This window comes from Clavelina lepadiformis, chromosome 4, assembly GCF_947623445.1.
Source record: "Clavelina lepadiformis chromosome 4, kaClaLepa1.1, whole genome shotgun sequence".
Lineage (NCBI taxonomy): Eukaryota > Metazoa > Chordata > Ascidiacea > Aplousobranchia > Clavelinidae > Clavelina > Clavelina lepadiformis.
The window spans coordinates 17,838,497-17,864,250 of NC_135243.1; the positions used below are offsets into that span (position 1 = coordinate 17,838,497).

General features: G+C 35.9%; 3 protein-coding genes across 3 annotated transcripts; all 3 read left to right on the plus strand.

Moving 5' to 3' along the window:
- Window positions 1–1,784: 1,784 nt before the first annotated feature.
- Window positions 1,785–6,871, plus strand: LOC143452811 (uncharacterized). Its single transcript, XM_076953926.1, has 8 exons — window positions 1,785–2,256; window positions 2,548–2,666; window positions 2,885–3,050; window positions 3,199–3,337; window positions 3,497–4,266; window positions 4,345–4,594; window positions 4,733–4,781; window positions 6,319–6,871. Exons 1-8 carry the CDS (start codon window positions 1,786–1,788, stop codon window positions 6,389–6,391), a joined length of 2,037 nt encoding a protein of 678 aa, XP_076810041.1. The 5' UTR covers window position 1,785; the 3' UTR covers window positions 6,392–6,871.
- A 5,999-nt stretch (window positions 6,872–12,870) lies between these two features.
- Window positions 12,871–15,689, plus strand: LOC143452951 (stress-70 protein, mitochondrial-like). Its single transcript, XM_076954108.1, has one exon. It carries the CDS (start codon window positions 12,970–12,972, stop codon window positions 15,028–15,030), a length of 2,061 nt encoding a protein of 686 aa, XP_076810223.1. The 5' UTR covers window positions 12,871–12,969; the 3' UTR covers window positions 15,031–15,689.
- Window positions 15,690–15,771: 82 nt separating this feature from the next.
- On the plus strand, window positions 15,772–25,702 carry LOC143452954 (uncharacterized). Its single transcript, XM_076954110.1, has 8 exons — window positions 15,772–15,960; window positions 20,072–20,196; window positions 20,672–20,837; window positions 23,556–23,660; window positions 24,020–24,120; window positions 24,227–24,373; window positions 24,618–24,838; window positions 25,039–25,702. The coding sequence occupies exons 1-8, from the start codon at window positions 15,774–15,776 to the stop codon at window positions 25,169–25,171; spliced, it is 1,185 nt and encodes a 394-aa protein (XP_076810225.1). The 5' UTR covers window positions 15,772–15,773; the 3' UTR covers window positions 25,172–25,702.
- Window positions 25,703–25,754: the final 52 nt, after the last annotated feature.

The following is a 25,754-nucleotide window of genomic DNA, read 5'->3' on the forward strand; positions in this document are numbered from 1 at the left end:
TTGGAACGTGACAACCATTTTATACTAAACATATACCAAATGCCTTAGACAAGACAGTGCGCCTGATTATTGTTAAAATCTCTTAGTGTAAGCATTAACTGCATGTTATGATTAAAAAAATCACAACAAAAATTTAAAAATTAGCCAAGTCCATCCATCAAAGAAATTTAAGGAATTTCATTTAGTTGACAACATAACAATGTGGTTGAAGTATGGCTTGTTGTGACAATAACTATAAAGATTGTTTACTAAAAGCGTCCTTGTACTTATATGGTACTTTCTGCTGTAATTAACGCCGAAATGACAAGGTTAGGCTTAGACAAGTGGTTGAGATAATTTCAAGAAAAGGAAAAGCGAAAGAGGGAGAATTTTCGCGAAGTCTGCGGTTTTTAATCCAGGGTTAGAAGACAATGAATCGATTCCTCACAAATCCCATCCATCAAAAGACTAAACCAGTGTTTTGAATAAATGCTCTTCCATTTTCCTTCTTGCTCGCCCTAAGCCAGCGGTTCTTAAACTTTTTTGAGCGCGACCCAAATCTGAGTTTCATGATCACCTCACGACCCAAACCTATGTCGCGACCCATTTTAATGTCCTATAGACCTATATTATATTATATTAACCTATGTCGCGACCCACCTATGTCACTATGTCGCGACCCATTTTCTGACCCTCCGCGACCCATGTTTGGGTCGCGACCCATACTTTAAGAACCCCTGCCCTAAGCGATGGCGTTATTAAAGCCGGGTGATGAGAAAGTAGAGGACATGTCATAACCTAATGGGGCAACCGCAGCGGTTTCACGATGCACGCAAATGTTTAAGGTTTAATGCTATCAAAGGTTTTGGCTGGAATGTTCACAATGCTGCTATAAGTATGGAGAAAGCCCATTGAGTCGCGATCTTTTGTAAGGTGAACAACATAAATATTTTGTCCCAAATATTGCCTTAGCACTGCGGCTATCCCTCAGCATATCGCTGTAAAGAAAACTGACAAACTACTGTATTAGTACCGAACACGTTTTAATGATTTTAGGTGTTTTTCTGCTTTTGCTTTTTATGACGAGCAGTATTCTAGTTTTAAATCATAAGATGGAGTCTTTTTGCGGTAACTATCATGAACGACTTTAACTCTTGATATACCTTGGATCAGTGCAATGTGTATGGACTTTTCTTGCTCTGCAAACATATGGATCTACACACTTTTTGACATTATAAATAATTCTTGTTGCAAACGTCAATTGAAAAGTATAATCGGCCATACAAAGCCAATTTATTCCAATCATAACTTCCCAATAATCGGCTGTAAACATTCTTATGTCCTTTTTACTGCAATATTCTTTTGACCAATGCTATTTTCAAATCCTTTTAAAACAACGTGAAATAAGACAATTGGCACTCTCACCAATCGTTTCGTCTCTGGCAACGCGGTGCAAGTCAGTTGAATTTCCGGTTAAAGTAAAAGATCAAAGAATAAATGTACGTTTTTCATTTAAAACTATAAAATGCGTACGACACTACTGTGGAATGCACACTAATTTCACAAACATATAGTATCAGTTATTTTTGCGTGTTTTCTGTAATAGTTCCACCAATCGCCTTTAGCGGACAGACTAAGTTAAGCGTACAGAGTTTTTCTCTCTTTTCTCTTTTTTCTTGAGAATGAGTTCGTGCTACTGGTAAAAGATCTGGGAAGTAAAATAGCCGCGGCGTATCAGTACGGACAAATAACGCGTCAAATTTAATTTTTGTAGCTGACAGGTGCAATTGTCACTCATTTTAGTTTATGTATTACTGGAAACGCAAATATTGGCTGCAAGCGAACCAGGATAGAATGGTTTTGCTTATTTTCCGTTTTAGTATATTTTCTAACATAACAGTTGTCGTTTCAGATCGAGTTAAGTTTGCTGTAAAAGATACTGTATACCTACAAACTGCAATTGATAAGCTACTTTCTTTGTTTAAAAAAATGGTTATTAGGCAACCTTACAATTCATCGCCGCATCTCTCCGACTATTCAGGATCCGAGATTTCTAACTATACTTATAACAGCGAAAGTAACGTATCAGATAGCATGCAGCCTCAGCATACTTCTATTCAAAGCGCAGACTTCTATTTCAAACCAACAAATGCCGAGCTTTGTTCGTATCGTCCGCCGATAAACTACAGCCCAATTCCCGCTGGATTTTCTGGTTCGCCCCCAGTTATGGCATCGCAATATGCAGCACCGAATCTTCATTCTACAGGATATGGCACGGTACGGGAATGCAAATAACTCTGAACATAGAACTATGTTTCACATTAACGATTAACAAAGTACTGTAAATGGTGTGAAAGCTTGAAAAACGATAGTCTAATTTATATTTTAATAAATCAACAACTACCTTTAAAAAAAATATAGCTATACCTACAGTAAATCTGATAAACAAATACTGAAGTTTTGACAAAGATTGATGAAGATTTATTGAAGCTAGCGTGAACACTTTATTTATTTTGAGATACTATTATAACGATAAGCAACATAGAATCACAGAACAGTTTTATACAGGAATCGTCGTTTCCTGCAGACGGTCAGCATGGATACAGGCCTGAATGGTCTGGAGGATACAGTTCAGCTGGCTACCACCGCAGTAGGACGAGTATGGCAGCGCCGTATGCATACAATCGGTAAATTAATGAGAGCTTTTCAAATTTGCAAACTCAATACCTTTCCTACCTATAGATGTTAATGGCGACTTAAGCCACCAATAGTACGCGTTTTAATTATGTCAGAACTTGCACTTTTCAAAAGTAAATTTATATAGTATTGGAATCTAGATCCCTTTCGGCTGTTGCTGTTAGAAATAAGATAAGCTTGGTCACGTATAGCCTATGATACCGAACAGATACAACAGCATTCCTGAAATGAGCGATGGAGACCAACGTAAAAACACGACCAGGGAATCGACAAACATGCTTAAATCCTGGCTTCAGGAACATAACAAGAATCCTTACCCATCCAAAGGAGAGAAAATAATGTTGGCCATAGTAACCAAAATGACGTTAACGCAGGTGTTTAATCTTTTTTTGAATAATTTGTTTGACGTCATTTAGCGGTCAATGTAGTACGGTTTGACATTCATATATGTTAAAGTATCGCACTCTTCATAAAAAATAAATAAATAAATAAAAATTAAGTTGCCAGTAATTTCTGGTCTAGGTATCAACTTGGTTTGCAAACGCCCGTCGTCGCTTGAAAAAAGAAAACAAGATGACGTGGGCCCCGAAAAATCGTTGCAACGAACTTCAGACTAAGAATGAATCAAAAACTACTGACGACTCACCGTTGGAAGAATATAGTAAAATTGCTTTACAAAATATACCCTATTATAAGCTAAATAAACGAAATCGAACGCGTTACCAGCTCGTGTTTATTGTTCCTTTTACAAGTACAAATTTCTCCAAAATGTTGTTAAATATGATGGCTAAAGCTTATTAAAGCTAAGAATTCTTTTCAGATGAAAACAAACACCACGAACAAAATGAAGACAAAGAAGATTTTTCAAACTCCAAAACCGGCGAGAATCTCTTCCAAAATCTCAGGCAGTCTCCAACTACCATAAATGGTGACAACAACCATGCCTTGACAAACATGTCGCCAATCAGAGATGACTTGCACGATACACAAATTTGGGCAAAAGGTAATCCCCAAGAACTGGGTTGTCAAGCCGAAAATAGGGTGATGCCTTATCCTGCCGAAGGAAACAACGGATGCGTAACCACTCCAGCAATCATACCACATCATTTTTCATCTTATTCAACTGCATGCCTTGTTGCACCAGTTTCACCGGGTTACAGCAAGGAACATCAAACTTCTTGGAGCCATTCTTTGCAATCAAACTTCGGCATTTCTCAGCAAAGCTACGAAGGAGAAATGGCCGCTTCGAATTCCAGCCATTCGGTAAACACGGTGGCATCGACCATAAACGTGATCGGAAGTGACGTGATTGACCATCACCGATATCCACTTGATCATTCCATTTGTTTACGGCCAACACGGGGCCAAGTTGACTGTAAAGAAAGATCAAACCTCAGCCATTCTCCGACAAGCAGCCTCCCCTCAGAATACAAAACAGAAATCTCTGACATTCCGCCTTACCATGCAGCTTATTCTAACAACAACGACACCGATGACCAAAGTTCATTTTTTTATTTCCCGCCCCAAGAAGCAGTAAGCGCCCTGCGGACTATGCATCCAGCAGGGTGTTCCAGCGTTTCAAAAAATTCGGTAATTGACTATTGCCCTCCCTCAGTGCCTGTTAATACGTCATCCCCCGTTATCGGAGACTCTTTTCGTTTACCGCAGTGTCACCAAGTTCGTCATTTCGACAGCGCAAGTCAAGTTTCGGAGGCGCAGTTTAGTGAGACCACCTTAGCGGTTTCAGCTCCACCTCCCAAAGCCGGCAGCATGATTTATTCAACGCCTTACTATCACCAGGCAATGACTGATGGGGAAAAAATTGTCACTGACAACAGACATTCCGGCTTTACCACAGCCTCCTGTGAACTTATGACGAAACATATTCCTATTTCGTCACCGCACGCAAGACCAGGAGGTATCCACTGAGTTTACTTAATTATTTATATGAAGCGCTTTTAAACATGATCTAGGAATTAGAATCAACGCGCTTAACAAGAAACTTGTAATAGTTTTCAACCAAAGGTGTCAAATATCATTCAAAGCTTTTCTGCAGATTTTTCGCCAAGCTTTGCTGGGATTATAAATGTGGAACCATCCCACAGGTATGCAGATTTTATACGTTTCAAACATGTGGAACCTGATAAATTAGTGAGCACTTTTTTGGTTTATAATGCTTACGTAATAGTCTCATATTAGTTTATGGCATATATTTATATTTCAATAAACCATCATCCCCTGTAAAGCATTGTTATGTAGATCGTAAGTATTTACTTCCACTTTTAAAAATATTTGGTTAGAAATTATTTTACGCCGTTTCAATCCTTTAACTGATAATCTAATTACCTTGTAAAACCAAACTTAGTGTTTAGTGAGGAGTCGCTATCGGCACAACACATTACTCAAGCTGAAACAGTTAAAGAAAAAGCTTTAAACGCATAGAAGAACTTTGTAAAATAATTATCTGTAAGTTAGAAAAAAATCTCAAAAAAGTATACATACAAAAGTGCACCAGTGATTTTATGTCGTTCTGCGTATACTTTAGAGCGATATAAATCCATATCCACCTATATATGGTCTAAGTCTCTAAGACTAAGTCATTTTCATGACCATCACATTAAATTTTGCTGACGTCAACGGACAAGCGTCAGTGTTTTTGTTCTTCTCATACCACATGATCACACCCTGCTTATAGAAATATAAACAACCGCACCTACGTCAAATGTAAAACGGCATAATTAATTGACGTTCGGTAATACCCCGATATTATAACCAAAATGGAAAAATTTACGCAATACCAGCAAATGATTTCATATCACCAAAAGCTTGGTCGGAAAGTGCTGATTTATCACTTTTTCATCAACGTCACCCGACGTGTTTGGAAGCAATACTTAAAAGTTCCAATGTGTGTGCAAATACTGTAAATACCTAATTCCAATACAACGAAGCTACATTAAAGTGATTTCGTCAGACAAACGCAAGGATTGATGTCACGATATGACGTGCTTAGATGAAAACCTCACCCGATTTAGAAATAAACTTCTCATCAAGTTCAATCTCAAGTTTGTTGTGCATACGAATAGCGAAAAACGTGACTAGAGCTTAGATTTTGGTGTCGCAAAAATCTCGCCATAAGGCAAACGGAAAATCAACCAAACTCTTTCAGCTACATATAAAGCAGTTTTTACTTAAATGAAAACAAAGAAGCGCTTGAGTGTCAGTACGAGCGAACAGTCGACCTTGAGTCACCACTTTTTCTGAGAAATTATTAGCATAAAGCAACAACCATGGCGTTTACTTCGATATAATTTCAAGTGTCGGTTTTGTCTGGTAGCTATAACGTCTCGCCCACCTGCGCATTGGGCGAATGAAATAACTCCTTTAGTTGGTACCAGTGCTTAATTACCGGAATTATTAGACGTCTTTTTCATCATACGTTTTGCTATTGAGGAAAATTCCATGCCTTCTAGCAGACACATTTTAACCAGCAAAATTCAATTCAAACAATCAATCAAATTTGTTTGAAAACTTGGCATAGCCGAAGGTTGTAATTACGCAATAGAGCGATCCAGCCAAGTTTATAGTCTTAACGTCTAATTACAGTGATTGAGCTTAAGGACTTTAACGATGTTCTACTTGCAGGGAATACGGAGAAACGTTTGAAGTTTACCCAACGGCCAGTCATCATTCATCTTCTCGACTTTGTGTGCCATAGAACAAAACTTCTCAACTGTGGTACACATACCGGTACCGGAAGTCTCAGCGTATTTCGAGTGTTGCGTCACAAACGATTTTTATGCGTAAATGTTAAGTCACTAACAAGGTATCGGTACGCTGCCTTTTGCAAAAAACGTCTTGCTTTGAGGCTTTCAGTAGCGTTGCACAATGGGGCCGAGACTGGAAAGTATATGCTCCGCAGCTTATACACCTGATGAAGATAATCAACATATTCTCGGAGCTACCCTTATACCTCACCTAGCGGTGGCAGCCGTGTAGTGTTTGTGCGTGTTTTTATGTTAAAATTCATTTTGTTGTGCAAATATTTTTGTAACAAAACTTGAGACTGAGAATCATACCGATGATGTTGCATTAAACGTGTTTCATATAAAGCAGTTTTTTGTATGTGTACATTTGGTAAGCGTATAAGTTAGCTAATGTCAAATGATTCATGCAATAAAAATTATAGTAAAGATGATGACACAAAATGCAAATATGAAAGCGTTTCAAATGTTTAAATTAGTGGTTCTCAACCTTACATGGTTCGTGTTCCCCTTACAGTGACCCTTAAAATCCGTGGCCCCTGCCCATCAATAAAAATGTAGATTGTTGATTTGAAAACAAGTTTTACTTCACTACTACGCGTGTAGTACTCTTCGCGCCGCTAATTTTGCACAGCAAGCACAAGCAAAAAAATGTGAGAAACGTTTGTCCCACTTTGCCTCGTTTTCTCTTGCTACTGCACTATAGCTGACTAGTGAGGCCTGCTCATGACCCCATAAAACGCTTCCATAACTCCCAGTTGAAAAGCTCTGGTTTAAAAAACCGAGGTTATTAGGAAAAATATTTTTATATTTTGTGACCGTGTGGCGGGTCATAAAACATAAACATTTTGATATTTAATATTTTTGTTGTAAAGTGTTATCAGCTGTCGTTACAGTTTTCGGTGGTTTGTGCTACGAGCTCGTTTTCATACAGCGATCGATTTGTTCGGTCATAGCTTTTTGTGATAAGCTCACGTGTTGCTTTCAGCTTATTTTTACTATGGTTCCTGGTTAATATAAACTAAATTACTCCACCATTCGTTATAAAGGCGTTTGGTACAAATAAATCTTTTTATGATTACCCGCCTGTGATGCTGGGGAACAGACCCTTCTAAGGAGTCATATGACAACGGAGTTTTCCAGCTCAATCGAGCTTTATTTATGGCGGGAATTGGCGAATCACAACGTGAGATACGCCACATCTGATAACTGTTGTTCAAATTAACTTTCAAGAGAAAATGTATTTTCTCTGTTTAAAAGAGTTCTCTTCATCATAAATCTGGTGTAATTGCTCGAATGACACACTGAACCAAGTTCCTCTAAAGTAATGTACTACAACTTATGTTTCTTTGTAACAAGTAGGCCTATACCCCCACAATACATAGCTTATTTTAAGTAGCTTACCTACTTATAACGTAGAAGTTACAGAATTGTGCATATCGATAATAAATGAGCATATTAGTTGAAATTATTTAACCTTAGAAATTGTGTTTATGTTATAATCACAAGGCCCAAGCTTTCCGAAACGTGTCGAGAATAACAAGCTGCAGGCCTATACAATTTCCTGTCTTATGCAATGATGTCCACGATTTTCATGATATAAGTGTAAGCGTTTACCTGTATCAACCCGATCCAGTCTAATTTAGACTTTCATCTATTTAGTACTCAAGCTTGTGTCTCGTGATGTTATTCTAATAATCTACTCTTTAGTGGAATTGGAATATATGACGATGTCAATGAAATGAACCTTTTTATGAAAATGCTTTGTCGAGTTGAATGCAAGTTCAATAATATCAAAATTCTGACTGTGCAAGATTTCACGACCGACAGATACGGGACTCATTGAATATAGCCAAAACAACTCAAGCCATAACCACGTAACCATAAACTACAAGTGTAACTCAAAACCAACCGAAGCAACAAAAGATTACAATATCTGGTTACATACTTTTATGAAGTCAAACAAATTCTGATAGTCCTACTTCTCTTTTGCCATTTCTTCAAACGTGTTACTACCTGTCACTCAAACAAGTCGGTTTATTCTATGAACATTTGAACTAGGCCGTTTACGATTTTTGTAGAATAAATTGAATAACGTAAGCTCCGCTTACGGGCGCTCGAGAATAATTTTTTCTTTATTTTCTGGTACACTTCCCCCTTGCTTTCCCAATGCCCAGCGCTACTTATTATACGCTACCTACTTACTATGCTTTTGTTCAGGGTCGGCCTTAGGTCAAAGCGAGTGATGCGACTGCGTTGGGCCCCGCGTTACATAGCACCAAAACGAAACCTACAATTTACTTAACTGTTATTTTTTACAAATCATAGTGTTATTTCTTAATTTGTTTTCAAAAGAGACTGCTTTGATGAAAATATATCATGAAGCAAAGCTTTGATGGTAACTAATTTGCAATAAGTTGATATTAGGTTCACGTTGTTATGATTACCGTTATGACGTTAAGTTATTTATATTATCTAGGACGGTACTTTGTTGACCTAAAACACGTAAAAAATTGACCTTAACTTTTCAAAAAATTGACTTCATTGACCGTATTCAACAAAATATAAAAAAGAACGAGAAAACAAGAAAAAACAGAAAATTCACTTTAATTAGTACATAAATTGTGATGTTGGCAGATATAGTATTTAACATTCTCTAGTAGGAAGTTTCTGTCTTTGGCCAATAGTTTATTGAGCATGGAAAAGCTCCGTTTCGCTGAAGCGATCGTTGGTCAGTAACCTTGTAGCAAGCCGTAGACTGATAAATTGTGCAAGGTAACAAATGCATTAATGTATCATAAATATATGACATTCATAGTCAAAATAATAAAATGCTATGCCCCGTGCAATCACCTGGAGTATACACTCTGTTTGTATCATCTGTTCAGGAGTATCGAAAAGTGTTAAGAAAATATTATGCAACAAAATGTGCATAACCTGTGCGAAAACGTAAATTGACTTAACAACAAAAAATTCAGCTAAAAACATAAAAACTGATTTTATAGAATGAAACTGAGTTTATTGACTTTGAATCGGCCTAATTATGACATTAAGTTATTATGACAGCCTGTTATATGTTGTTTTATAAGTTATAGCTGATAAGTAGTCGTAAACAAGAAAATGGGATAAACGAAAAGACGAGTACAAGAAGACACGAAAAGGTTTAGGCTATATTCCAAAAAATTTTAGTTTGGTAGATGAGGGGTTGGGACATGGCCCAATGCTTCCCCTGAATAGGCCTACTCTAGCAAATGTTTCTATCACAGATTTTCACTGAAAAAAGAAACCGCAAGTTATTTACGAAAAACCAAGAACTGAACTAAACTTAAATTAAGAACTGAGTAACCTTTAACCAAGGAGTAAAAATAAATTGTGGATCATTCTTGTTCAGTAAAGTACGTCTTCATTTTATGTTACCTTCTTTTTTTCTTCATTCATTTGTGGTAAATTAATGCCAAATATGCTCTTTAGCGCCATCTCACTAAATTGCGTCTAACATTCACTTATTGCGTCACAATTTTAGCACGTTTTTCATAGTAACCTTCAGTCGCGTCCTCCACATGCTTGGTTGGACGTTGATTTGCAGGCTAGCCTGTGCTAATGTTTCAGTCTTGTTGCATCATTTTAGGTAGGCATATAACTGAATTGCACTGAACGTTGAAGTTACGTTAAAGGGAGTATACATATATATAACGGTAGGGTTTTTTTTACCAATGGGAAGTCGAAAGAGAAAAAAATATGATTTTCTACAGTAAAATAGCCTACCTTCAAGGCTAGGCCTTTGGGTAGTTCGTGTTAGAAATCACACAAGTACATTAGAGGTCTTGTGCAGAAGTGCACAACCACAGGATGTATTTGTATACTAGACTCCAGTTGGTTAAATTGTGACGTCATTTGGTTGTGTACTTCTGCACTACACCCCACATTAATACCGGTGTTCTATACTGCACAGTAAGGCATTTTTTGCCGAGATTTCAGGTGTGCCAAAGCAAAATCACGGTGTGCAACTGGTGTTCACTGCGACTCGCCCAGTGTTTGTGCAGGCAAAGTGAGGCTATATATGATAGAAATCGGGGAAAAAATTAGTGTTTCATGTTTTTTTTTAAGATATCGGTGTTAAACTCTAGTTTAGCAGTATAATTCGGAGCAAAAGTCATTTTCTCCTTTTTGTCGGAGACACCGGTTTGCCCTGGTGTGCAATGCCTGTTTTAGGAAAAAATCCCAGGTGTTCTCTTGCCATACTCTGCAGTCTATCTGGTATTCAGCACCGGCAGAATAGTATCGAATGTAATTTTTTTTTGAACCGGGCAGCGTAATTTTCAAATACTGGTGTGCACCAGTAGGCAACAAAAAGTGTGCATCAGATGTCCCTATTTGGGAATTAGTTATCTTACAAAGTTGCTTTTTTGACTCGTTCTGTGCAATAGCTATGTTGTGCATCGGACAAACGCTTTCTTTCTTTACCGGTTCACAAATTCGAAAAAAGTTACTTCAGTAAACAGCTAGCCAGTTACATAATTTGTATACTTCTACTTCGGTTTATAGTAAACAATGGCTGGTGAAGTAGACATTTTATTTACGTTACCGCACGATTACCAAAGTATTAAAATAGGAATATGGTGAACAACAATCGGACAAGTCTGTGAATTAAAATGTATGCTAATTGTCAGCTTTAAATGAGATGTACTAATTGTTTCAAAATTGTAAATTAACGACCCAAAACCCTCTGATCCAAACTGTTACCTCAACTCAACTATATTACCTCAGAAGTAAATTTAAACAAAAAAATAGTCCAGCTTTGGCAAGATTCGAACCCAAACCTGCAGCATACATGCCCCATCGCTAACAACTACACTACCAGCTTGTTTTTTTCCTTGTCCAATGATAGCAACAAATCAGCATAAATTTGCTTTTCATTGTAATTATGATAATGCAACTTCGGTAAACAGGCGCTGGTGAAATAGTCACTTCGTAATAGGAAACAGAAAAAAGTAGAGTTTCCTTTTTTTAGACATATCTTTTTAGACAGTCTTTTAGTGTGTAATACCGCTTTGGCCAAAATAATCTTCCCTTGGCTCCTGCCAAACTTTTCAGTTTAGCCGGTAATATACACAGTTTGACTAATTCAATCATTGCGCAAAAGTTTTGTCTGGAATCTTTTTCTTTTTACTACAATAACAGGATCAAGTATAGTTAGGATTTTAGTGAAGAAGTCCACCACTATAGCCCATTGAGAAAAAAATTGACCAAGCTGTTTAAATAATAAGCAAACAAGATCACCATTTCATTATTCAAACATCTTCGAAAGTTATTAAAATTAATAGGCATTGAATGTAATATAATGTTACGGTTTTCTTATTGACGTTTTGACATTTTAAATCAGTCTTTAATACAAACAACACCTCAGCGGGAATGCAGTTAAATTTGTCCCCTCACAAAACGTTAACTGTATTTGTTAGATACTAAGTGTTGCAACTTGCATCGATCTCATATCTCTAAAGACTTCGTCGAATAACAAACACAATGCAATGCATGACGGTAATGAAAGATTTCCGCATGTATATACATATGAAAATTTATCTCATTTGAATGACAACACTGTTTAACATAAATATTTGCAACTGTACCAAATTAAATTAAACACCATTTAATTGAATAAAACATTCAGTAAAACTGAAGTAAATATATATATGTATGTGATGCTGGAAGTTTTTTAACCGGTTATGATTTTCGTCCTAATTCTGAACTTGGCTAACTATTATCAGCTTTGGCTCGCTGCCTACAATAGATTGACAGGTGGTAAATACTTGTGCAAAAGCAAAAACTTTGCAAATTGATGTCAGCGTTAATGCAAACCACCTGCCATCTTAGGTTGCTGTGTGTTTGTTTTCATTAGCTGCTAGCTAATCAGTAGATTGGTGAAATAGGACACACACGTCTTTAGCATTTGATTTAATCATAGCTATTGCAAAGAATAACCTTATAGGAGCGCTAATCATCGAAAATGAAAACTCACAGAGTTTTAATGATGTTTAAGTAGTGGTAAACATTTGTTTCGTTTATAATGCAGAACTTTGCTGCAGAGGAAAAACATGAAGGAATTCTATGCCATAGACTGTAAACAGACCACAATTAAGACAAAATAAATCACAAACAAAAGGAAAATGCATTCATCACAAAGTTTTTTGAATATTCGATTAATCATTTATTAACATACTTTGCCAGGTGAAAAATACGGTCCATCTTACACATCATTGACCATAGTGAATGTGTTCCCTAAAGAGAAGCAATTAATCGCTTGTCTCAAATGGTCATGATGAGCATGTAGACACAAGTAAGATCGCTCGCTTGCCCTAAACGATCAGGCCTGTAAACGTTATATCAATTTAATCATAAGACTATATCATGGATTTGTCTTTCAAAACGAGATGATAATTACTTTGTTTTTTATAGGTTAGGTTTGGTTGCTTGCTCAGAGAAATTATTTTCTCCTTAAATTATTCACTTCTTGGATTGTAAAAAATTGTCAACAATGTTTGCTTCCTTAAGTCGTTCAGTTTGTCAACACCAGAAGCAAATTTATCAAAACTTGTACAAAAGAAATAGCCATGTTAGGGCCAAATTGTCAAAACGTCAATATTTTGAAAACATATCCAACAAAGTGTTAACGCGCTCCTATGCCTCTGATGCGGTACGCGGTGCCGTTGTTGGCATCGATTTGGGAACAACAAACTCTTGTGTAGCTGTAATGGAGGGAAAGCAACCCAAAGTGTTGGAAAATGCAGAAGGTTCACGCACCACTCCATCGGTAATAGCATTCTCAGGTGATGGCGAACGACTGGCCGGAACCCCTGCAAGACGGCAAGCCATAACAAATCCTGGCAATACATTTTATGCGACCAAGCGATTGATAGGAAGAAGGTTTGAGGATCCAGAAATTCAAAAAGAAATGAAAACCACGCCATTCAAAATTGTAAAAGCTACTAATGGTGATGCGTGGGTTGAGGGTACTGATGGAAAAAGATACTCACCATCACAGATTGGAGCATTTGTTTTAACAAAGATGAAAGAAACTGCAGAGAGTTACTTAAACCAACCTGTTAAAAATGCTGTCGTTACTGTGCCTGCTTATTTCAATGATTCCCAACGCCAAGCTACAAAAGATGCTGGCCAGATTTCTGGACTAAATGTTCTTCGTGTGATAAACGAACCTACTGCTGCAGCACTTGCCTATGGTTTGGACAAAAGTGAGGATAAAGTGATTGCTGTTTATGATCTTGGAGGTGGTACCTTTGATATATCATTGCTTGAAATCCAGAAAGGTGTTTTTGAGGTGAAATCCACAAATGGTGACACCTTGCTTGGTGGTGAAGATTTTGACAACACGCTAGTTTCATATTTGGTTAAGCAATTTTTGAAGGAACAAGGAATTGACTTAAAGAAAGACAAAATGGCAATGCAAAGAGTTAAAGAAGCGGCAGAAAAAGCCAAAATGGAACTGTCGTCATCCTTACAAACAGATATTAACCTACCTTACTTAACCATGGATGCCAGTGGACCAAAACACATGAATTTGAAAATGTCACGATCGCAATTGGAACAGCTTACAGGAGATTTAATTAAACGTACAATTAAACCATGTGAAAAGGCCATTCAGGATGCGGAGGTTTCAAAAAGTGAAATTGGTGAAATTGTACTTGTTGGTGGTATGACAAGGATGCCCAAGGTGCAAAGCACTGTTCAGGAGATCTTTGGCAAAGCTCCGTCAAAATCTGTTAACCCAGATGAAGCTGTTGCGATGGGCGCTGCTATCCAAGGTGGTGTTTTGGCTGGAAATGTAACCGATGTTCTTTTGCTTGATGTAACACCGCTATCTCTGGGTATTGAAACACTTGGGGGAGTATTTACGAAGTTGATTACACGAAACACAACCATCCCAACCAAAAAGAGCCAAGTCTTTAGCACAGCTGCTGATGGTCAGACACAAGTTGAAATCAAGGTCCACCAGGGTGAGAGAGAAATGGCACTGGATAACAAGCTTCTTGGACAATTTCAATTGGTTGGAATACCACCGGCGCCACGTGGTGTCCCCCAGGTTGAAGTCACCTTTGATATTGATGCCAATGGTATTGTCAATGTGTCTGCCAAGGACAAGGGGACTGGACGGGAACAGCAGATTGTCATTCAATCATCAGGTGGCCTCAGCAAGGATGAAATCGAAAACATGATTAAAAGAGCTGAAGAGTATGCCGAGGAGGACAAACAACGCAAGGAAAAGGTTGAAATTGTCAATCAAGCTGAGAATGTGATTCATGACACTGAAAACAAAATGGAGGAATTCAAAGATCAGCTGCCTAAGGAAGAATGTGATCAGATCAAGGAAGAAATCACAAAAGTGCGCGATTTACTTGCAGATAAAGACAATCAATCCGCAGATTCTATTCGCGAGACCTTTTCTGCACTGCAACAGAAGAGCTTAAAACTTTTTGAAATGGCATACAAGAAGATGGCTGCAGAGAAGGATCAAGGAAGTTCAAGCAGTGATGAATCGTCCGGTGATTCCAGTAATGAACAGAAAAAGCAGGAGCAATAAAAAGTTCAACCCAGGCCAACCCAGAGCTACATTAGGGATTTCCTAAACCTAAATGTTTCAGACTTGACCAAGAGATCTGGAGAGTTAAATCTACATAAACTACATGCAACTTAAAACTGACAGTAGCTGCATTTTGTATATTTTTGCATTATGTTATTCTATGGTTGGAACTCCTTTGTAATCTATTTCACAAATTTCTGGTGAAGTTTGTTGTTAGTTTGTCACGAAAACTTTGTTTTATTGTTAATAAAATAGCTAAACCATACTTGTGAAAGGTTTTCAAAATATAACATTGTTGATAAATTGTAATAAGAGTGGGTTTCGATAAATTAGTGATTTTGTGTTTCTGCTTTATCCAAGTAATTTAAAACTATGTACAATGTTTATTGTGTGCAGTTTTTGCCCTAGAACCACACATTTTTTAATTTACAACAATCACAACGAAATAAATTCTAAGAATTAAAACTAATTCTTGACTTGGAAAGCATTTTAAAACTTGTTCATGTAAAGTTTGATTCATTTGCATAATGTCGTTCTTGTATAGTATACCGTCGCTGTTCATTATGACATAAAATCATATGCATTAGTTTGAACAGTTTAATTCATTGACCAGATTTCGAGGGTTGTTAATATTTTCCTTTGTGTGCACCATAATTTAGGTGGTAGGGGTAATAAGACAGCCTACAAAAGCCTCTGCAATACTGAGAGAGGCTGTAGTAGTGGTAGTAAAGGAAAGCTTCTAAATGTCCAAGCAAAGCACGATAACAATGGCCAAACATTTTAGCATTGAAGTAAATTCTGTTGAAACTAGTGAAGTGTATCCAGTTCACAATGTCTCCTCTTCCACAAAAATCATTGATTTAAAAATAAAGCTGGAGCTTATAGCTGGGATACCAACACATCTGCAAAGAATAATGTACCTTGATCAAGGTAATTTTGTAAAAACATTATTACTAATATCTCAGATATACATATCTAATATATATAGTTATAATAAACTAATTTTATTTACTTACTGTATATGCTAAATATATGACACGGGACAAAACTACTTTTTACCTGTTTAGTAGTGAAATACCAAGCTCAATAAAAGAACATGCTTTTTTGTACACATGTTATTGTCCCTTCAATACCATAATTGGCCATGTCTATACATCATAATGTGCATCAGAACTGTCATAAACCGTAACATGCTAACATGGAGGCGTTCTGATTTGAAACAAAAATCAGTTTTTTAATGTTATTTAGAGCAGGCATCAACTTTTTTTAGTTCACGACAAAGAAGAATAGAAAATAGTTACAGGATCAATCAGAAAAAAATATGTTTTTCAAGAATATGCATTTCACCCTGCACACGCTATTATCAGTTTCTACAAAGGACAAGCAGTAAAATGTGTACATATATATATATATGCATTTTCCACCTACCATACAAGAATATTACACAAGACAGCAGAGGTGACCAACCTTTTTACAACCAAGCGTTAACTTTTTTACATGCAGAGCCAGACCTTTACATATCATACTGAGACTTTTTAAATTGCTTTGATTTTGTTCGTTTTTCAATGTTTGGAATTAAATCTGTTAATGGGAACAACAATGTATTATTTAAATTATAATCGGTCGTCCGCGACCATGTTTTGCTTTTAATCAATTTCGATAAAATATGACTTCATAGGCGAACCGACATTATAATAACTTACATTTGTTGAGTGCTACTTTACTTCTGCTTTTAGGTTTATTATTACATTCATCCGTGAATCAAATTTTGCAGCTTGAAATTATAATAAACTCCCAAAATCGATCAGAAATACCGTTAAACTCGAATAATTGAAAATGCAGAACTCGGACTTCAAAAAACCTTCCTGCACTCAAACCGAACTCACTTGAAAATTGATGGAGTTTGCAGCCCTGGTATGCACTAAACAACCAGAAGATAAAACTATGCAGGGTTTATCTACAAGCATTGGTGTAGCGTGGAAACTACAGACGACCTAGAAAGTTGTCAAATTTTTGGTAGACAAACTAGCGTGTAGTTTACTTATCCAGTTGAATTTCGCAACGTCAAATTGTAGTTGTTTTATGACAGTGGCAATGTAGGAAGCTGCAATATTTGTTTTTGTTTTTCAACAACATTTGGGTGGTATTTCTTGTAGTATATTTGTAGTGCAGCTTTATCATCTCCATGAGTTTGTTGAAATTTCTTTCAAAGTGCTTTGTGAGCATTTTAACATGTTTTTTGTTTGGCCAACATATTACGTGTTACAAGCTTTACACGTCACTACAGATAGTTATATGTCAAAGAACACTGTATTGTCTATCATAGATAATTAAATAATCAGGCTGCAGTTTATCTCGTTTTATCATGATGATTCAACAATATTTTATCACTATACGTATATACAGACGAAATTGGTTAATCGCATATCCATTGTTTCTAAGGTTTTTATGTGAATATTTGATATACATGTATACGTTCTGAAAGAAATGTTTTCAGTGAACAGACGCATGTGTACTCTACAAAAAGACTATAACATTGCTACGCACTTCACTACCAGATAAATTGTTTTGTTTCTTATGTACTGGCATATAAGCCAGGTTCAAAACAAAACTATCAAACCCAAAAACAGTGCTTATACACCAGACTTTATGTCTGGTTAAAAATTTTATGTCTCGTTGGTCGAAATACAGTCGAATCCGCTTAATTCGGACACCGGATAACCCGGACAACCGCTTTATTCGGCCAAAATGCTCGGGAACGGAACAAAAGTAAAAATTGAACGTAAAAAAACTCCCGTTAATTCGGACAATTCTCCGCTTAATTCGGACACAGGTTCACAATTCCTATCGTTAGGTTATGACGCAATAAACAGTACTTCGTTCGTTTTAACACAAGATGCAATTGCATTATGAGTGATTATGGTGAAACAATGACGATCCTCACGATCGATGCAGTAACAATCGACAATAAACTCATATAAGGCTGTGCCAGCTTCATAGTTGCTTTTACTTCGGTACAATTGCGTCCATCTTGTAGAACAGAATGGTACAGTAAAGTTTAGCAGAAAAAGTGAAATTGCTCACTAAAGTAAACGAAGACGTTTTACGTGATCAGTGCCAATTACTGCAGTATAGCGCAGCTGCAATTCATTTATTACGCAACAGTACAGTATTTTAAATGCATTGCCTGCCTTTACGCATGACCATGAAACGAACAATTGATTTCCGCTTAATTCGGACAAAGCCGTTTCTCCGCTTAATTCGGCCAAAAGTGAGCGGAACCAAAGTGTCCGAATTAAGCGGAGTTGACTGTATTGCAGTTGTGGTAAACAGTACACATGTCATTATGGTTCCAACAACAAATACAAAGAAAATCACATGCAAATTAATCATCAAAGTCTATTTGATGTGTTGTTGACATCATTGACTGGCGACGCAATTGAAATGTCATTTTGGCCAACGTTCAACTTACGTAATTTAACATTGTAGCGTTGCCAGTCTATTAATATTTAGGTTTGGTTCATTTTGAATACTGATGAAAGTCATTGCAATTATACCCTTTTACTAAGCCCTTTTCAAAAAATTTAAGATAAAACATTATAAATATATATGACGATTTAAAATGTCTCGTTGGTTTGAATTTTTAACCTTTTTAAAATAATCGCTTTGATATAAACCATGCCTTTGCATCTCCACATAAAGCATCTCTGCTGCTTGTATTGCTGCTAAGCAATAAGTATTGCATTGTTTTGTCGCAAAACGCTTAAGAAAAAGATGAACACAATGCAATGTAGCATGTTTGCGCTGAAACACATCAGATCTGGTGGTCACACTGTGCAGCATAAAAACTTACAATTGGTCACAAATTATCATGTCAATAAGTAAAGTAAAACAAACGAAACCAGATGAAATAGGTTTGTGACGACTTTAATGAGTTCTTCTGCACGAAGAAAACCAGCTACGAATTTGAAAGAGAGTTAAGGTATTACATCACAGAACACATGGCTTACAAACGTTTTTTTGTTAGAACATTTTTCTCACGAAAATATGCAATTGACTGAGTGAAAGCAGTAACTGGGACAAACACTTTGAAATAATCCAATTATATCTTTAGGTGGTATGAAATAAACCAATGCTTTTATTTAGAATCAATTAGAATGTTGTGCATGACTTCAGATTTGTATGCAATAAAAGGGTATATGCATTTAGGTGGTTTGTGATTAACCAATTTTGTCTGTCCCACATTACTTAAATACCTATAAGTGATTTTAAACTTCATAAAATTACTTACTAATTAGTGTATTTTGAAAATAACCTATACAGGCATGTGGCTGCAAGTTGAGTCATCATGCAGTTGGAATAAATAAGTAACTCTAGAATAGAATATTCGAATTTTTTAATTCTGTTTTAGATTAGTTTAAGTGTTAAAAGATCAAGCCTCAGCATTGTGTTTTAATATTTTGAATGGTTAAGTATTATCAATGGTTAACTTTCATAGAATTGAAATAATGCAGTTTGCTTCATGTTGATTAACTCGTATTGTACTTGGTTTTGAGTTGTGAAGTAGAAGTTGATTGTTTGTACCATTAAAAGCATTTAATTTTGCAAGAAAATAGGTTTCTTAACTTCAAAAATTGGTTTCCTTTGTTTTCAGATTGGTTTTAAGGATTTGTTGTTCCGGAATGTCCATCTTGAATTGTTACTGTTGTTGTTTGTGTGATTGACCACAAAGGTGGTCGAAGGATAAACATAATTTTTCGATATTTATAAAAATATATATAAAAGAAAAATTTTTTTTTGATTTGTCAACAAAGTCCACAAGTTTAACAATTCATTTCCTTACCAGCTCTTATGGTTGAACACAATGCCCATAGCTAGCAGGCTCGATTTGTTTTTACATGACTGTTAATATGTTATGGTTGCACACATTTACATAATTATTTCAATTCAGAATATCTCTGGTTGTTTATAGAAACACATATTTTACACCTTTTCCAGTATTAGAATGCTAGATGCATGTTATAAATTTCCTGTATTTTAGGTGACATGGAAGATAACAGCACTTTACGACATCACGATGTTGTATCTGGAGCTAGGCTCACCATGCATGTTTGGAACTCTTGGTCATCGCTCTTACGTGCAAGTGTTAAAGGAAATATAAAAGATGTAGGTGCCGCTACGTTTGTGTCATATTCAACATTGGTATCGAAAATAAACCTTAAAATTATCTATTACAACTCAAGTGTTTGTGTACATGTTCATTGTGTGACTACTGATTTTTGTTTTGCTTTGCTTTATTCTTATAGAATATGTATATACATATTTTTGGCAAAATTAGTGCACATAGAGATGAAGAGCATGCAGTAATAGTAAATATGATCACTAGTCGTATAGTGCACGTAATGCACAAACACGAAAACAACACCTGCTATACAGCATACAGTTTTGCAGCCAATGTATATTACTGTTTCAACAAACAAATTAAGGTTTAAAAAATGTTCAGGAAATGCTGATATACCAGAAAAGTTAGAATGCTTACTAAATGTCTGAATGATTGAAATATAAATGTTCTGGATGTAAACATTAATTATGTAAAAATGAGGCTAAAGAAATATACATGACTATTGCATTGTACTCGAAGGTTATGGCTCTTGGTGTGACAGCTGACAGTGACTTTCACAATCCGAACACGGACCAGATGACACCAGCAGCACGCAAGGAATGGTTTCTTACTCGTTCTGCAATAGCTTTGTACATTGCTGCTCATCGAGGCCATACCAGCTTAATGAAAGCTCTAATACAATCTGGTTGGTGATGCACTAGCGATTTTTTTAAGACCTCATGTCACCATATGAAATATCTAACAATTTTTCATCTTTTGTAGTTATATAGGTTATATACGAGGTATGTTGGAAAACTTTCAAGACAGTGTGTATTGCAAGATTAGCCTGTGAAATAGGGATTTAAGCTTTATAAAAGTTCCCCATTTTAAACTTCTTGTCCCCCTAAAAAAAAAACAGCCACCTTATCAACATCAACGTTTTTTCAACTTTCAAAGCGGATTATCATGAAAAATGTTGTTTACAAACATCCTACTACAATACAATAAACAAGTATGTTTCTTACTTGATACAGTGCAGTAGTACCGTACAATGAGCAGTCGGCAGTGTGACTATTCCACAGCCAGTTACCCATTTAGCAATTAAGTTTTTTGTATATCAATTATGTGTGTAATCTGTTACACGATTGTAAGCGCTGGATAAAGGCAAGTAATCGAAGGAAATTTGGCAAAATTTCAAGTTATGTAGAAAATTTTGCTTCTACATTGCAAAATGTTTTTGGCTTCGTGTTCGCAGTGAAAAACTACTTTATCCACGAGTGCTGAGGATAGTTTTACAAGCTATATATAGGTAATGCATTCACTTAATTTTCTTTGCATTCAAGTTTCGTTATCACTTCCAGTAAAGCAATAGTTTTTTGTTTTGTTGTTTTTTAACAGGTACGTATATTTTTTAATGGTCTGCACAGGGCTGTATAATGGTATATACCAATCATTGAGGGATGGGTTTTGGGTTTACTAATATCGTATATCATAAAACTCAACTGATTTTTATATATATTTGGCTTAAACCGGTTTAACTGTTTTAAAAAAAATTGGGCCTGGTGAAAACCGGTTTTCAAAATTCCAATTATTTAGCAACCCCAATATGAACAGTGAGAAAGTATGGACAATTATTACGGAAGAGTTGGGCTTGAGAAAAATTTGTGCAAAAATGATTTCAAGGTTGTTTGATGATGGGCAGAAGGAGTGGTAGGTGGAAGTGTGTCAGAACATTCATAAACAACTCAAAACCGAACCAATCTTGTTAAAATGATCCGAAACCGTGACCCCTGTGATACTTTCTTGTTTCTCAAAGGAATGATTAATGGAAGACATAATAAAAGCATTCCTAAGCAGCTCCAAACGATCTCGGGAAATCTTTTCAAGAGTGCATGGTTGCATGGCAAAGTCCTTTAAAGCCTAAGGAGAATACTGAAAGAGAAATGCTGTAGTTTAGGAGATTTTTACTTGAAAGGAAATAGTTATGTCCACAGTCTCTTTTCAAACCCACTTTTAGTAAACAGTAGAATGTGCTGCGAGGAAGATTATTCGTGTTTGTGCGAATTTAGAGGTTAAAGGTCGACACGGACAAATCCTGAATCTATTCATATCTGCACCAAATGATATAATTTCATCCAAAAGTTGCCAGATCTTACGCATAACATGACAAAAATGCTAAAAACAGCTTTGTTTCAAAACAAATTTTGTTTAAATGGTGACAGAAAAATCAAAATCGTTTAGTAAATGACTTTTATTGCAAGGAATGTTGACCCAACTTTAGTTTACCTGGGAAAATAGGTCATTATTTCTTTCCAAATTTGATCAATTTATATATAATATAATATTCAGTTTCGCCATAATCGGTATTCTGCAGATCAATTCAGGTTGTAGTTTGCATCAGACAATCCTGGTATACAGTAAATATTATGGAACTCTTCCGGTTGATGTATTGTTTTAAATCAAACCAGATTCCATCCCATTTTTTGATTCTTAAATTATTTTTTCCCAACTATATATATTTTGTCCCATTATCATCGTTTACTGAATTCGTAAGTTTTTATGAAATAAACGTAACACTTGCCCTATCTTCTTATCTTTAAATTGAATACCATTTTTAAACTAATTAACTTATTGATTATAAATTATCTCAAACTTCTTACACCATCTTCTTGCATTGCTTGGTGCTCTAGATATATATGAAGTCCGAGATATTGTTTCTGTCAACTAAAAAATAACCATGTTTTTTTCTGGAAGTGAGTTTTTGGTATTCATTAAAAGAGTAAAATAGTTTTTGCAGGAAATCCTTCGCAAATATTCTGTGTCCGTTATCGCAAAACCCACATACCTACTGTGCTACTGGCAAGTATAAACACGTTATGCTGTCCAAGTTAACCACAATAGGCTGTGTATGTTTTTTAAAAAATGTCAGCCAACTGCCCTTATCATGCACATGCGTTTACATCATCCCCATGTGGTAAATGCTGTTGTAACAAGTAACAATAACAAATGATGTTTGTTTAGCTAAGTTACTGTTCACATGAAAAATTCATATTTTGTGATGTCTTATAAATGGTAGATAGCTGACGTACTTCTGCTCTTTCTTTTGAACTTAGGCCAATCCAAATCACACAGTCTTTTCTAAACTTTTCAATACTCAGTTAAGCCTCCACTATCAAGCAATGGCAGTCACCAGCACATTTACATTTTTACATACAGTACTTTACTTCTCAATTCAAAACCAAAATTACAATGGACATTGTTTTATCACAATCTCATTCCCAATGTTACAGATCAGTGCCAGCATGGTATGTCAGTGCTTGCTTGCTGCAATATATTTGATGGATAAGAATCAGGCTTATAAATGTTTGGTTCCTTACCTTATTTCATTTTCCTTAACTTCAAGCAAAATGAATATTTCAAACAGGTGTTGATGTTGCCGCTGAAACAAAGCATGGCCGCAATGCCCTTCACGTTGCTGCTGCCAGCGGTGAAGAACAAGCTGTCGATGTTCTCTTGGAAAATGGTGCTGGTAAGCTAAGTTTTGCTGCTCTAATTTGAAATTGGTATCTTAATCGTTCAGTCAGACAAAGCTTTTACACAATTGCTCAACTTAAACCCGACGATGATTGCTCATTGCTCAATCTCCGGCTCCAGAGGCGTTTGTGTTTTTTTTTTATGTTGGCTGAATTTGGAACTGTTCATCAAAACCAATGTGTCCTTAATGCCTTGCCCCAGGGCAGTACAACGATAGCACCGTTGAGTATCACTATCAAACGCAGACCATATTATTGCGAGCCCTACGCTACAGCTACCCAAGTTTTTGTTCTTGACTGCAGCATTGACTTCTGCAACCAGTGTTCATGTGATTTTGCGTATCTTTTATAAAAGGACATTTGATCAGCAAAGAGGATTTCTTGGGTGAGACTCCTCTCCAAACTTCGGCAACTTGGGGCCACAAGTCTGCTGAAAGAAAACTATTCTTATTTCAGGTTGTTTTCTTTTGGGAAAACTTGTGCCAACTTATGGGTTTGTTTTGTGCAGGGTAGTTGTATGTATTTGCAAGATCAATGAAGATCACTTTTTATTAAATTCCAGTGGCGAAAACGAGCGGGAAAGATGAAGAAAATATCTCTTGTTTCATCGAATGAACTTATGGCTCATCAGCTATTTGACTCGACTTCATCTACTTGGCTATATGGCAAGCAAAGTCAGCTCTATCACAGTAATATACTACCGCCCCAGGTTTGATCATAAACTCAGTTTACGTATTAGAGTTTGGATTTGCTAATCTGCATAATTGCTATGTACTTACTTCTTCACTTTTAAAAAAAAATTTTAATTTTTTTTAAAGTGATTACAATAATCAGTTGGATTAACTATCTGCTGTATGTACTAACATTTATTTTAAATTAATCTTCAAATGGAATAACTCTTGACTTGAGTTGTTAAAATACATTTTATATAACTTTATGAATGGTTACTGCAGGAATTTCAAGGAACCAGAATTGATTCAAAAAGGAGTCTAATTAGCTTGAAAAGCAAATCTCATCACAAGATACCTGCATCTAGAGAAGTCAGCAAAGATGGTGATTTAAAAACAATCAGGCCAAAAATAGTAGTGCATGATGATGCAATCTTAACAAAAGGATCACGTAAAAACGGTGAACAAATTCTAACACGATTTTCAACTGGACAGCTGCCTGACAAGTAAGTTTAAAACTTTTTTTTAAAAAACAGTTGTTGAACATAATGTAACACAATAAGACCCAACACAGCACCATACCCTATGGATAAAAAACGGCTGTTTTCAACAAATCCGACGTAAACTATTCAAACTAGTGAAACTTCATTTCCATTTAAAACAAATTTTTAAGATAATTTCGTGACAAGTTGAATGTCTGTTTCAGAAAAGTCAGTCTTGACACTTCATTTCCATCAAAACAAGCAGGTGACAGTTGTTATAAAGAAAGAAGGCTGACCTGTCTAGAAAAATACATTCCAAGTGATATGATAGTGTATGGTGATCATAAACTGGCCTAAGAAAACGACGACATTTTATATTTTACTGGATTTACCAATTGTACTGTTTCAAATAATGCACTCAAGTTAAAATTAATTCACTACCTTCGAGATATTTTTGCGATTATTTTTTATTTTAAGTACTTTTCTGTGGAAAATATTTTGTATGAAGAACTGTGATTCTTGTGCGTGTTACGGTTGTACAATCTTGCCTTAATGCAAAAATGTAATTTTCTTCATAATACTTTTGATTTATTCTATTGAACACAGTAATGAATGAACCTTTTATCAAGCTCTCAATGCCTCATTTCATGAAAACTACTGATTATTATGTTATCAGATCAGAATATTTCTTCTCTGTGACACCAGATAACGACACAAATTTTTACTGTTGCTTAGCAATGGCGGGTGTTTGTAACGTAATGCACATGGCACATTTTTATCATGATCTAATTCTATATAATGTTGCAAATTAATTAGCTTGCACTACATAGTTTTTGTAGATTTTAGACATTCTATTTATAAACTTTAATATTTTATTTTTAGAGAAAATGAATGGTGTTACTTAGTATTTTAAGAAGTGAAACTTGTATTTACATTCTGC